The following is a 15,122-nucleotide window of genomic DNA, read 5'->3' as shown; positions in this document are numbered from 1 at the left end:
GGAGTCTAAACAGAACCAGACCTCTACATTGGGAGTATAGTCAGAACCAGACCTCTACATTGGGAGTATAGTCAGAACCAGACCTCTACATTGGGAGTATAGTCAGAACCAGACCTCTACATTGGGAGTATAGTCAGAACCAGACCTCTACTGTGGGAGTATAGTCAGAACCAGACCTCTACATTGGGAGTATAGTCAGAACCAGACCTCTACATTGGGAGTATAGTCAGAACCAGACCTCTACATTGGGAGTATAGTCAGAACCTGACCTCTACTGTGGGAGGATCCACTCAGAACCAGACCTCTACTGTAGGAGGATCCAGTGAGAACCAGAGGTCACAGAAAGAGATGCACAAACATATCAAAATAAAACCATAAGTGCAGTAAACTAAAACTGCGTGTTACCAAATCTCTCGAGGGCGTCGGCCATTGCCTGGTTCTTCACCATGTCGATGAGTCCTCGACCGAGGCAGAAGTGAGGGAAGATGAGCAGGACGTTCTTCAAGATGTCGTTGATTCCTCCAATCTCCTAAAAACAATAAATGAATCCACCTTATTATTATTTAGTTATTATTAGTATTTATTTATTATTAATAACAAACTCCAGTTTAGTTTAATGTGTAATTTGGATTAAAACGGTAGTTTAAATTGAAGCTGCAGTTTAGATTACAGCTGCAATATAGATTAGAGCAGACATTTAGATTAAACATGCAGTTTAGATTAAACATGCAGTGTAGATTAAACATGCAGTGTAGATTAAACATGCAGTGTAGATTAAACATGCAGTGTAGATTAAACATGCAGTGTCTCACGTTGTTTCCGAACAGCTCCATGACGAAGGTGGAGATGCTGCCGTTGATGCCGATGAGGATGTTGACGCTGGTGAGGACGACGTAGGCCGTGCTGGGGATCTGGAAGAAGAAGGAGGCCGGGTACATCAGAGGAGTGATGGACCAGCTGGAAGCAAAACAACAACAAGTTTCTGTCAGAACAAAGAAAGAACAAAGGATCTCCTTTAGTGTGTAGTACTGTGTAATACTGTGAAGTAGTGCTTAGAACGGTGTAGTAGCTACTGTGCAGCAGCACTGTGTAGCAGTACCATGTAGTAGCTACTGTGCAGCAGCACTGTGTAGCAGTACCATGTAGTAGCTACTGTGCAGCAGCACTGTGTAGCATCACTGTGTTGAAGCACTATGTAGCAGTACCATGTAGCAGCACTGTGTAGCAGTACCATGTAGAAGCACTGTGTAGCAGTACCATGTAGAAGCACTGTGTAGAAGCACTGTGTAGCATCACTGTGTAGCATCACTGTGTAGCAGTACCATGTAGAAGCACTGTGTAGAAGCACTATGTAGCAGTACTGTGTAGCAGTACTGTGTAGCAGCACTGTGTAGCAGCACTGTGTAGAAGCACTATGTAGCAGTACCATGTAGAAGCACTGTGTAGAAGCACTGTGTAGCATCACTGTGTAGCAGTACCATGTAGAAGCACTGTGTAGAAGCACTATGTAGCAGTACCGTGTAGCAGTACCGTGTAGCAGCACTGTGTAGCAGCACTGTGTAGCAGCACTGTGTAGAAGCACTGTGTAGCAGCACTGTGTAGCAGCACTGTGTAGAAGCACTGTGTAGAAGCACTGTGTAGCAGCACTGTGTAGCAGCACTGTGTATCATCACTATGTAGCAGCACTGTGTATCATCACTATGTAGCAGCACTGTGTATCATCACTATGTAGCAGCACTGTGTAGCAGCACTGTGTAGCAGCACTATGTAGCACCACTGTGTAGCAGCACTGTGTATCATCACTATGTAGCAGCACTGTGTAGCAGCACTGTGTAGCATCACTATGTAGCAGCGCTGTGTAGCATCACTATGTAGCAGCACTGTGTAGCAGCACTGTGTAGCATCACTATGTAGCAGCGCTGTGTAGCATCACTATGTAGCAGCGCTGTGTAGCATCACTATGTAGCAGCACTGTGTAGCAGCACTGTGTAGCATCACTATGTAGCAGCGCTGTGTAGCATCACTATGTAGCAGCGCTGTGTAGCATCACTATGTAGCAGCACTGTGTATCATCACTATGTAGCAGCACTGTGTATCATCACTATGTAGCAGCACTGTGTATCATCACTATGTATCATCACTATGTAGCAGCACTGTGTAGCAGCACTGTGTATCATCACTATGTAGCACCACTGTGTAGCAGCACTGTGTATCATCACTATGTAGCAGCACTGTGTAGCAGCACTGTGTAGCATCACTATGTAGCAGCGCTGTGTAGCATCACTATGTAGCAGCACTGTGTAGCAGCACTGTGTAGCATCACTATGTAGCAGCGCTGTGTAGCATCACTATGTAGCAGCGCTGTGTAGCAGCGCTGTGTAGCATCACTATGTAGCAGCGCTGTGTAGCATCACTATGTAGCAGCGCTGTGTAGCAGCGCTGTGTAGCATCACTATGTAGCAGCGCTGTGTAGCATCACTATGTAGCAGCACTGTGTATCATCACTATGTAGCAGCACTGTGTATCATCACTATGTAGCAGCACTGTGTAGCATCACTATGTAGCAGCACTGTGTATCATCACTATGTAGCAGCACTGTGTATCATCACTATGTAGCAGCACTGTGTAGCATCACTATGTAGCAGCACTGTGTAGCATCACTATGTAGCAGCACTGTGTAGCAGCACTGTGTAGCAGCACTAGGTCTCTGACCCGTAGAGCAGCAGCAGCAGAGCGAGCACCGGCAGGTTGGTGGACGACACGTAGGCTTGTTGTTGGAAACAGATGAAGATGACGATGACCAGCGTAGCCGGGACGATGTAGTTACACTGTGGAGAGACACAAACAATAACATCAACAACAACCGCAGCATCACAATATAAAAACATGTTACACACGTTAACCGACGAATACTGTCAGTAAAACGAAATATTAAAACAACCTATAAGTTCAGGGACAGTTAAAGAGGTCCCGCCTCCTGGACGCTGTCACAGACGCTCTCTGGGTGATAACTACTACTGAACATCGGCCCTCATACACTAGCAACAACATGGCCGCTCCACTGACACTCAGCATCAACTCCGATGCAACATCCTCACCACCCTCATCGTCACCATCCTCACCATCCTCATCGTCACCATCCTCACCATCCTCACCATCCTCACCACCCTCATCATCACCATCCTCACCGTCACCATCCTCACCATGCTCACCATCCTCACCACCCTCATCATCACCATCCTCACCATCCTCATCGTCACCATCCTCACCATCATCACCATCCTCACCACCCTCATCGTCACCATCCTCACCATCCTCATCGTCACCATCCTCACCACCCTCATCGTCACCATCCTCACCACCCTCATCGTCACCATCCTCACCACCCTCATCGTCACCATCCTCACCACCCTCATCGTCACCATCCTCACCACCCTCATCGTCACCATCCTCACCATCCTCATCGTCACCATCCTCACCACCCTCATCGTCACCATCCTCACCACCCTCATCGTCACCATCCTCACCATCCTCATCGTCACCATCCTCACCACCCTCATCGTCACCATCCTCATCATCCTCACCACCCTCATCGTCACCATCCTCACCATCCTCATCGTCACCATCCTCACCACCCTCATCGTCACCATCCTCACCATCCTCATCGTCACCATCCTCACCACCCTCATCATCACCATCCTCACCACCCTCATCGTCACCATCGTCACCACCCTCATCGTCACCATCCTCACCATCCTCATCGTCACCATCGTCACCACCCTCATCGTCACCATCCTCACCACCCTCATCGTCACCATCGTCACCACCCTCATCGTCACCATCCTCACCATCCTCATCGTCACCATCCTCACCACCCTCATCGTCACCATCCTCACCATCCTCATCGTCACCATCCTCACCACCCTCATCGTCACCATCCTCATCATCCTCACCACCCTCATCGTCACCATCGTCACCATCCTCATCGTCACCATCCTCACCACCCTCATCGTCACCATCCTCACCACCCTCATCATCACCACCCTCATCATCACCATGCTCACCATCCTCATCATCACCATCCTCACCACCCTCATCGTCACCATCCTCATCATCACCATCCTCACCACCCTCATCGTCACCATCCTCACCATCCTCATCGTCACCATCCTCACCACCCTCATCGTCACCATCCTCACCATCCTCATCGTCACCATCCTCACCACCCTCATCATCACCATCCTCACCACCCTCATCGTCACCATCGTCACCACCCTCATCGTCACCATCCTCACCATCCTCATCGTCACCATCCTCACCACCCTCATCGTCACCATCCTCACCACCCTCATCATCACCACCCTCATCATCACCATGCTCACCATCCTCATCATCACCATCCTCACCACCCTCATCGTCACCATCCTCATCATCACCATCCTCACCACCCTCATCGTCACCATCCTCATCATCACCATCCTCACCACCCTCATCGTCACCATCCTCACCACCCTCATCGTCACCATCCTCACCATCCTCACCACCCTCATCCTCACCATCCTCACCACCCTCACCATCCTCATCACCCTCATCGTCACCATGCTCACCATCCTCATCATCACCATCCTCACCATCCTCATCATCACCATCCTCACCATCCTCACCACCCTCATCGTCACCATCCTCACCATCCTCACCACCCTCATCATCACCATCCTCACCACCCTCATCGTCACCATCGTCACCATCCTCACCATCCTCACCATCCTCACCACCCTCATCATCACCATCCTCACCACCCTCATCCTCACCATCCTCACCACCCTCATCCTCACCACCCTCATCCTCACCATCCTCACCACCCTCATCCTCACCACCCTCATCCTCACCACCCTCACGATCCTCACTGTCTGAGTATACTTCACAGTGGACCTCCTGTCCTCACCATGTCCCAGATGAAGTTGGCCACCCAGTAGAGCAGCGGCTGCACTCCGCTGATGAACTGCATGTGTTTGGCTTTATTGACTCGCTCCTGGATGAGGAAGACCACGAAGCTGGCCGGGACGAAGGACATGGCGAAGATCACACAGATGGACACGAGGACGTCCACAGAGGTTGTGACCCTGGAGACAGACAGGAGGAGGAGTCATACATGACAGGAGGAGGAGTTATACATGATAGGAGGAGTTCAGACAGGGAGGAGGAGTCAGATAGACAGGGGGAGGAGTTGTACATGATAGGAGGAGGAGTTATACATGAAAGGAGGAGTCAGACAGGGAGGAGGAGTCATACATGACAGGGGGAGGAGTTGTACATGACAGGAGGAGGAGTTATACATGATAGGAGGAGGTCAGACAGGGAGGAGTCATACATGATAGGAGGAGTTCAGACAGGGAGGAGGAGTCAGATAGACAGGGGGAGGAGTTGTACATGATAGGAGGAGGAGTTATACATGAAAGGAGGAGTCAGACAGGGAGGAGGAGTCAGATAGACAGGGGGAGGAGTTGTACATGATAGGAGGAGGAGTTATACATGAAAGGAGGAGTCAGACAGGGAGGAGGAGTCATACATGACAGGAGGAGTCAGATAGACAGGGGGAGGAAAGTACATGACAGGAGGAGGAGTTATACATGACAGGAGGAGGTCAGACAGGGAGGAGGAGTCAGATAGACAGGGGGAGGAGTTGTACATGACAGGAGGAGGAGTTATACATGATAGGAGGAGGTCAGACAGGGAGGAGTCATACATGACAGGAGGAGGTCAGACAGGGTGGAGGAGTCATACATGATAGGGGGAGGAGACATGAAAGGAGGAGACAGGAGGAGAAGTCAGACAGAGGAGGAGGAGTCAGACACGCAGCAGGAGTCGTCATACATGACAGGAGGAGGAGTCGAATGCATGTACTGTAGTCTCAGGTGTACTTCATGTCAGGTGCGTAGTTTCAGGTGTATTTCCTGTCAGGTGGTGTAGTCCCAGGTGTACTTCCTGTCAGGTGCGTACTCACAGAGCCACCTGTGACAGCTGCTCCTTGGTGAGGTTCAGAGGGTGGTTGAAGGCCCTGATGCCGTACAGGTTGGGGTCTTTCCCTTCAGGCAGGTTCGCTCTCAGGATGCCGTTGTTCATCACGTTGATGAAGGCCCCGATGCTGTGCCAGCCTTTGTTGTTGAACCAGATCTGAGGACGGGTCACGTTTCTATTATTCATGAGTCATAATAATAATAGCAATAACAGCAGAAACAAGCTTCTGAGCTTTCAACCACGTCTCGGGGTCTTCTTCGGCCGTTTCTCACCTTCACGTTGTTCTTTGTGTCCAAACCGTTGATGAAGCCCGACAGACTGTCGAGGAAACGATCTGCGGCCGCTCCCTAAAAACAAGAGCCGTCAGTTTAACATCCAGCACTTCATGCATCACAGCGTAGAGCGTCAAGGTCATTTAGATCAGAGGGTCCCCAACCACCGGGCCGCACAGACAGTTTTGATTGGTTATCAAGGTCGGAAAGATGTTTTATTTTGAAAAACGACCGGATACATCCGCCTTTGCATCTTAGTTTATCTACTTAATTGAGTTCCTAGTTTATCTACTTAATTGAGTTGTATTAGTTTATCTCTTTAATTGAGTTATATTAGTTTATCTACTTAATTGAGTTGTATTAGTTTATCTCTTTAATTGAGTTATATTAGTTTATCTACTTAATTGAACCAACCTTCTGGAGCTCAAAGATCTTCCTGACTCGCTCGATAGCGTCATCGATCTCATTGGCTGGTGGGAGGACCTGAGTGCTCCTGGCGCCCAATGAGAAGCCTCCGTACCTGCAGGGGAAAAAAAAGCAGATCAAGTGTGACAAACAGGAAACGACGACAGTTTACGATTCACAAAATAAAAGCAGAAGAAAGAAAAACACTGACCTGAACTCGTTCACCCAAACTTTGTTCTTCAGACTGTGAACAGACATCAGCTTTAGTCACCAGGTAACACTGTGTACTCTTTGTATTTACTGTGTACTACTGTGTACTCTTTGTATTTACTGTGTACTCTTTGTATTTACTGTGTACTACTGTGTACTCTTTGTATTTACTGTGTACTACTGTGTACTCTTTGTATTTACTGTGTACTACTGTGTACTCTTTGTATTTACTGTGTACTACTGTGTACTCTTTGTATTTACTGTGTACTCTTTGTATTTACTGTGTACTACTGTGTACTCTTTGTATTTACTGTGTACTACTGTGTACTCTTTGTATTTACTGTGTACTACTGTGTACTCTTTGTATTTACTGTGTACTACTGTGTACTCTTTGTATTTACTGTGTACTCTTTGTATTTACTGTGTACTACTGTGTACTCTGTACTACCGTGTATTAGATTGTAGTTAATGTGTATTACTGTGTACTCTGTGTATCTACAGTGTATTTAATGTGTATCTACTGTGTATTTAATATCTATCTACACTGTAGATAGATATTAAATACACAGTAGATACAGTGTAGATACACACTTTTAATACACTAGAGATACACATTTAATACACTGTAGATTCTACAGTGTATTTAATGTGTATCTCTAGTGTATTAAATGTGTATCTCTAGTGTATTAAATGTGTATCTACAGTGTATTAAATGTGTATCTATAGTGTATCTACAGTGTATTAAATGTGTATCTATAGTGTATTAAATGTGTATCTACAGTGTATTAAATGTGTATCTATAGTGTATTAAATGTGTATCTATAGTGTATTAAATGTGTATCTACAGTGTATTAAATGTGTATCTATAGTGTATTAAATGTGTATCTATAGTGTATTAAATGTGTATCTACAGTGTATTAAATGTGTATCTATAGTGTATTAAATGTGTATCTATAGTGTATTAAATGTGTATCTATAGTGTATTAAACGTGTATCTACAGTGTATTAAACGTGTATCTATAGTGTATTAAATGTGTATCTATAGTGTATTAAATGTGTATCTACAGTGTATTAAATGTGTATCTATAGTGTATTAAATGTGTATCTATAGTGTATTAAACGTGTATCTATAGTGTATTAAACGTGTATCTATAGTGTATTAAATGTGTATCTATAGTGTATCTACAGTGTATTAAATGTGTATCTATAGTGTATTAAATGTGTATCTCTAGTGTATTAAATGTGTATCTCTAGTGTATTAAATGTGTATCTCTAGTGTATTAAATGTGTATCTACAGTGTATTAAATGTGTATCTCTAGTGTATTAAATGTGTATCTACAGTGTATTAAATGTGTATCTATAGTGTATCTACAGTGTATTAAATGTGTATCTCTAGTGTATTAAATGTGTATCTCTAGTGTATTAAACGTGTATCTATAGTGTATTAAACGTGTATCTATAGTGTATTAAATGTGTATCTATAGTGTATCTACAGTGTATTAAATGTGTATCTATAGTGTATTAAACGTGTATCTATAGTGTATTAAATGTGTATCTCTAGTGTATTAAATGTGTATCTCTAGTGTATTAAATGTGTATCTCTAGTGTATTAAATGTGTATCTACAGTGTATTAAATGTGTATCTCTAGTGTATTAAATGTGTATCTACAGTGTATTAAATGTGTATCTATAGTGTATCTACAGTGTATTAAATGTGTATCTCTAGTGTATTAAATGTGTATCTCTAGTGTATTAAATGTGTATCTATAGTGTATTAAATGTGTATCTACAGTGTATTAAATGTGTATCTCTAGTGTATTAAATGTGTATCTACAGTGTATTAAATGTGTATCTATAGTGTATCTACAGTGTATTAAATGTGTATCTCTAGTGTATTAAATGTGTATCTACAGTGTATTAAATGTGTATCTATAGTGTATCTACAGTGTATTAAATGTGTATCTATAGTGTATTAAACGTGTATCTATAGTGTATTAAATGTGTATCTATAGTGTATTAAATGTGTATCTACAGTGTATTAAATGTGTATCTATAGTGTATTAAATGTGTATCTATAGTGTATTAAATGTGTATCTATAGTGTATCTACAGTGTATTAAATGTGTATCTATAGTGTATTAAACGTGTATCTATAGTGTATTAAATGTGTATCTATAGTGTATTAAATGTGTATCTACAGTGTATTAAATGTGTATCTATAGTGTATTAAATGTGTATCTACAGTGTATTAAATGTGTATCTATAGTGTATCTACAGTGTATTAAACGTGTATCTATAGTGTATTAAATGTGTATCTATAGTGTATTAAATGTGTATCTCTAGTGTATTTAATGTGTATCTCTAGTGTATTAAATGTGTATCTCTAGTGTATTAAATGTGTATCTACAGTGTATTAAATGTGTATCTATAGTGTATCTACAGTGTATTAAATGTGTATCCCTAGTGTATTAAATGTGTATCTCTAGTGTATTAAATGTGTATCTACAGTGTATTAAATGTGTATCTACAGTGTATTAAATGTGTATCTACAGTGTATTAAATGTGTATCTCTAGTGTATTAAATGTGTATCTATAGTGTATTAAACGTGTATCTACAGTGTATTAAATGTGTATCTATAGTGTATTAAATGTGTATCTACAGTGTATTAAATGTGTATCTACAGTGTATTAAATGTGTATCTCTAGTGTATTAAATGTGTATCTCTAGTGTATTAAATGTGTATCTACAGTGTATTAAATGTGTATCTACAGTGTATTAAATGTGTATCTCTAGTGTATTAAATGTGTATCTATAGTGTATTAAACGTGTATCTACAGTGTATTAAACGTGTATCTACAGTGTATTAAATGTGTATCTACAGTGTATTAAATGTGTATCTCTAGTGTATTAAATGTGTATCTACAGTGTATTAAATGTGTATCTATAGTGTATCTACAGTGTATTAAATGTGTATCTATAGTGTATTAAACGTGTATCTATAGTGTATTAAATGTGTATCTATAGTGTATTAAATGTGTATCTCTAGTGTATTAAATGTGTATCTATAGTGTATTAAACGTGTATCTATAGTGTATTAAATGTGTATCTATAGTGTATTAAATGTGTATCTATAGTGTATTAAATGTGTATCTACAGTGTATTAAATGTGTATCTATAGTGTATTAAATGTGTATCTATAGTGTATTAAATGTGTATCTACAGTGTATTAAATGTGTATCTATAGTGTATCTACAGTGTATTAAATGTGTATCTATAGTGTATTAAATGTGTATCTACAGTGTATTAAACGTGTATCTATAGTGTATTAAATGTGTATCTACAGTGTATTAAACGTGTATCTATAGTGTATTAAATGTGTATCTATAGTGTATTAAATGTGTATCTACAGTGTATTAAATGTGTATCTACAGTGTATTAAATGTGTATCTATAGTGTATTAAATGTGTATCTACAGTGTATTAAATGTGTATCTATAGTGTATCTACAGTGTATTAAACGTGTATCTATAGTGTATTAAATGTGTATCTATAGTGTATTAAATGTGTATCTATAGTGTATTAAATGTGTATCTATAGTGTATCTACAGTGTATTAAACGTGTATCTATAGTGTATCTACAGTGTATTAAACGTGTATCTATAGTGTATTAAATGTGTATCTATAGTGTATTAAATGTGTATCTATAGTGTATTAAATGTGTATCTACAGTGTATTAACGTGTATCTACAGTGTATTAAACGTGTATCTACAGTGTATTAAACGTGTATCTATAGTGTATTAAATGTGTATCTATAGTGTATTAAATGTGTATCTATAGTGTATTAAATGTGTATCTATAGTGTATTAAATGTGTATCTATAGTGTATTAAACGTGTATCTACAGTGTATTAAATGTGTATCTACAGTGTATTAAATGTGTATCTACAGTGTATTAAATGTGTATCTACAGTGTATTAAATGTGTATCTACAGTGTATCTACAGTGTATTAACGTGTATCTACAGTGTATTAAATGTGTATCTCTGTGTATCTATAGTGTATCTACAGTGTATCTCTGTGTATCTCTGTACATCTACTGCAGTGTATCCTCTCACCTCTTGCCGATGATCTGAGCGTATGTTTTCACCAGGTAGTCTGAGATGTTTCTTCCCGTGAGGTTCTGCAGTGTGTCGTTGGCGCTCAGCTTCATCTGAACAACAGCAGTTAAACATATTACTATTAACTTTAAATCCTTTATTGTACTACTGCTTATTTTTCTGTTTCTTTCCCTTTAATATATAATAATGTTAATAACAACAACAATACATTTCTCTGTGTATACATGTGGTGAAGATATATAATATTGACATAAAAAAAACTGGGCGAACAGAGGCCTAATGATGCGTTCAGGTTCAGGTCTGGGGTCAGGTGGTCTGACCTCAGGGGGGGGCAGTCCTCCGGCTCCGGCCGGACAGTCCGGCAGCATCTTCTTCTTGTCGTCGCAGCTGCAGAAACAGGCCGGAGACGGGTCCTCCATGGTCCAGTTCGTGGACCTGAACAGCTGCTGGAGGCTTTCAGGGACATCGGGAGTCTGCCAGTCCTCGTCCCCCATCGTACAGGGAGCCTCTCTGAGGACGGGGACACACAGGTCAGCACCGACCAGACTGCATGTGTGAGGATTTTAAATATACTCTCTTTCGTAGATTTATTTTAATAAATAGTTGGATTTATTAAAGCCATGTTTTCTTACGGGATGGGATGTCCGTCCATGCAGCGAGTCCCGAGGCCCGGTGCGTCCAGCAGAGCGCTCAACAACTTCTGCATGTTGGCGTCTCCGGGCGCGTCATCACTGACGCACAACACGCAACACACACATTTAACTCATTCTCTCAGTGTGTGTGTGTGTGTGTGTGTGTGTGTGTTACAGGTATGTTTCTACCATCTTTAATTGCTTAATTGATAGCTTGATCGGTTACATTCAAGCTTTTATTATTCTATACTCTAGATATAGAATGAAATATATAGAATATTCTTGTATTCAATTATAGAATGTGTATATACTTATAGTACAATGCTAGTACAATGTTTAGTGCAGTGTATTACAGTGTAGGAGTTGTGTACCTGATGAAGGTGACCTGGTCCTCGTACATCCACGGCTGCAGCTCCAGACTGGGATATTTTCCGAAAGGGGGGACGATGAGACTGAAGACCAGAGCGATACACACAAACACAGCAGGAAGGACAATCTGCAAAGTGAACAAGTCTGTCAACAATTACAGGAAACATGTAACATGTATACACATAAATATATATAATTAAAAAATAAATATATATATATATATATACACACACACACACATACATAAATAAAAAATATATATATATTAAATATATTTATATATATATATATATATATATATATATATATATATATATATATATTAAATATATTTATTTAAATATATATATATATATATATATATATTAAATATATTTATTTAAATATATATATATATATATATATATATATATATATATATATATATATATATATATATATATATATATATATATATATATATATAATATTAATCAATATTAGCGGCCAGCGTACCTGAGCGAAGAAGCCTTTCCTGGAGCGTCGAGCGTGCAGAAATCGTTTCCACATCAGAGCTACAAACTGCTGCCTCTTCAGACTCCAACCTTTCACCTGATACGACCCTTTACCGTCAGTACAGTTCAACCAGTCCGTCTCCCGGCACTCTGAGAGGTCACAGAGGTCACATGATGACACGTGTGATCACGTCACGAGCATCAACGTTGCTTCCCAACGGAGGAGTCCTCTGGAGGTCCAGTCAGTCTGAAATTGGACCTCTGCTTCGCTAACGCTAGCACTGAGCAGAATGCTAACATTAGCTTGGAATAATCTTAATGATAATAATAATGTTCAGTCGAGAAAAAAGCAGGAGGTCCAACTCTGTCTCAGACATGAATAGAACATACATAATACATACACATATACACACACAACATAAATAAAACATATTGTGTACCGGGATCTCCTTCAGACTCGTTGCAGTCGTTGTCGTCCTCTGTTAAAGGTCTCAGACAGCTCTGATGGTCTCCTCCACCGAAGGCGTGAGTCCTCCTCCGCCTTCGGACAGGAAGTGTACCATCTACACACAGACACACACACACACACAGTCTGAAATCCAGTCAACACATAGTGTGTGTGTGACACCAAGGTCAGAGGTCACTCCTCACCTGAAGGCACTTCAGTGTCGACTCCGTTGTCTTCAGCCACTTTCAGGAAAATCTACAAATAAAGAAAAAATCATAAATTTCTTTACTATTATTTATTTTCCATTTGTTCTCTCCAAATGTATGTTTGTTGCATTTCGACTGTGTGTATATTTATACAGAGATATATATATATATATATATAGTTCTGATAACTAAACCCGTCACCTCCTCCAGCGTGGTGTCCGACACCCCGTAGCTGGAGATGCCGAGTTCGGGCAGCTGGAGGTCCAGGTCTTTGAAGAGCTCCACGAAGGCCCCTTCCTTGGCGGCGCTGTACGGGAGGACGTAGGTCAGCTCGTGTCCCAGGTCCTCCACCAGGCGTGCGGCGGGGACGTGGCCCAGAATCAGACCCGAGACCAGGGACACGTCAGGGGGCACGAAGGCGGCGCTGCAGACGGACGCCGCCGGACCAGTTTCTGAGGACGGAGACAAGAGACACAGATCAGACCCGCCTGAAGGTGAACGAATCGAACGCTCTGCAGGAACAGAGAGCTCACCGATAGTCGCAGCCTCACTTTCATGATCGCTGCCGAGGCCGGCGTCACTGCTGCTGACCGAAGTACTCTCCTCCTCCTGAAACACAGTACAGGGTAAGGTACACACAGAGACACTGACACAGAGACACTGACAGAGACACTGACACAGAGACACTGACAGAGACACTGACACACAGAGAGACACTGACAGAGAGACACTGACAGAGACACTGACACACAGAGAGACACTGACAGAGACACTGACAGAGAGAGACTGACACAGAGACACTGACAGAGAGAGACTGACAGAGACACTGACACAGAGACACTGACAGAGACACTGACACACAGAGAGACACTGACAGAGACACTGACAGAGATACTGACACACAGAGAGACACTGACAGAGACACTGACAGAGATACTGACACAGAGACACTGACACAGAGACACTGACAGAGACACTGACAGAGACACTGACAGAGACACTGACACACAGAGAGACACTGACAGAGACACTGACAGAGATACTGACACAGAGACACTGACACAGAGACACTGACAGAGACACTGACAGAGACACTGACAGAGATACTGACACAGAGACACTGACACAGAGACACTGACAGAGATACTGACACAGAGACACTGACACAGAGACACTGACACACAGAGAGACACTGACACAGAGACACTGACACACAGAGAGACACTGACACACAGACACACAGAGACACTGACACACTGACACAGAGACACTGACACACAGAGACACTGACACACACAGACACTGACACACTGGCACACAGAGACACTGACACACAGACACAAAGACACTGACACAGAGAGACACTGACACACAGACACTGACACACAGACACTGACACACAGACACTGACAGAGACACTGACACACAGAGACACTGACACAGAGACACTGACACAGAGACACTGACACAGAGACACTGACACAGAGACACTGACAGAGACACTGACACAGAGACACTGACACACAGAGACACTGACACACAGAGACACTGACACAGAGAGACACTGACACACAGAGACACTGACACACAGAGACACTGACACACTGACACAGAGACACTGACACACAGAGACACTGACACACAGAGACACTGACACACACAGACACTGACACACACAGACACTGACACACACAGACACTGACACACACAGACACTGACACACAGAGACTGACACAGAGAGACTGACACAGAGACACTGACACAGAGACACTGACACAGAGAGACACTGACACACAGAGACACTGACACACAGAGACAGAGACACTGACACACAGAGACACTGACACACACAGACACTGACACACACAGACACTGACACACACAGACACTGACACACACAGACACTGACACACTGGCACACAGAGACACTGACACACAGACACAAAGACAC

General features: G+C 42.3%; 1 protein-coding gene across 1 annotated transcript in view; it reads right to left on the bottom strand.

Moving 5' to 3' along the window:
- The window catches only part of LOC117737592 (phospholipid-transporting ATPase ABCA1-like), a 65,492-nt gene that overhangs the window by 13,876 nt on the left and 36,494 nt on the right, over positions 1 to 15,122 (bottom strand). Inside the window, exons 23-39 of the mRNA XM_034543646.1 lie at positions 13,705 to 13,780; positions 13,373 to 13,623; positions 13,169 to 13,220; positions 12,958 to 13,080; positions 12,519 to 12,667; positions 12,026 to 12,150; positions 11,655 to 11,753; positions 11,343 to 11,532; positions 11,020 to 11,114; positions 6,907 to 6,939; positions 6,705 to 6,810; positions 6,291 to 6,365; positions 6,005 to 6,174; positions 4,946 to 5,123; positions 2,713 to 2,828; positions 813 to 957; positions 406 to 529 (exon numbers count right to left, since the gene is read on the bottom strand). Coding sequence (XP_034399537.1) covers positions 406 to 529; positions 813 to 957; positions 2,713 to 2,828; positions 4,946 to 5,123; positions 6,005 to 6,174; positions 6,291 to 6,365; positions 6,705 to 6,810; positions 6,907 to 6,939; positions 11,020 to 11,114; positions 11,343 to 11,532; positions 11,655 to 11,753; positions 12,026 to 12,150; positions 12,519 to 12,667; positions 12,958 to 13,080; positions 13,169 to 13,220; positions 13,373 to 13,623; positions 13,705 to 13,780 — 2,107 coding nt within the window. The remainder of the gene's footprint in view (positions 1 to 405; positions 530 to 812; positions 958 to 2,712; positions 2,829 to 4,945; positions 5,124 to 6,004; positions 6,175 to 6,290; positions 6,366 to 6,704; positions 6,811 to 6,906; positions 6,940 to 11,019; positions 11,115 to 11,342; positions 11,533 to 11,654; positions 11,754 to 12,025; positions 12,151 to 12,518; positions 12,668 to 12,957; positions 13,081 to 13,168; positions 13,221 to 13,372; positions 13,624 to 13,704; positions 13,781 to 15,122) is intronic.

The sequence above is a fragment of the Cyclopterus lumpus genome, chromosome 10, assembly GCF_009769545.1.
Source record: "Cyclopterus lumpus isolate fCycLum1 chromosome 10, fCycLum1.pri, whole genome shotgun sequence".
Taxonomy (NCBI): domain Eukaryota; kingdom Metazoa; phylum Chordata; class Actinopteri; order Perciformes; family Cyclopteridae; genus Cyclopterus; species Cyclopterus lumpus.
Note: the sequence above shows the minus strand (reverse complement) of the source record. Positions and strands in the feature narration are given on the sequence as shown.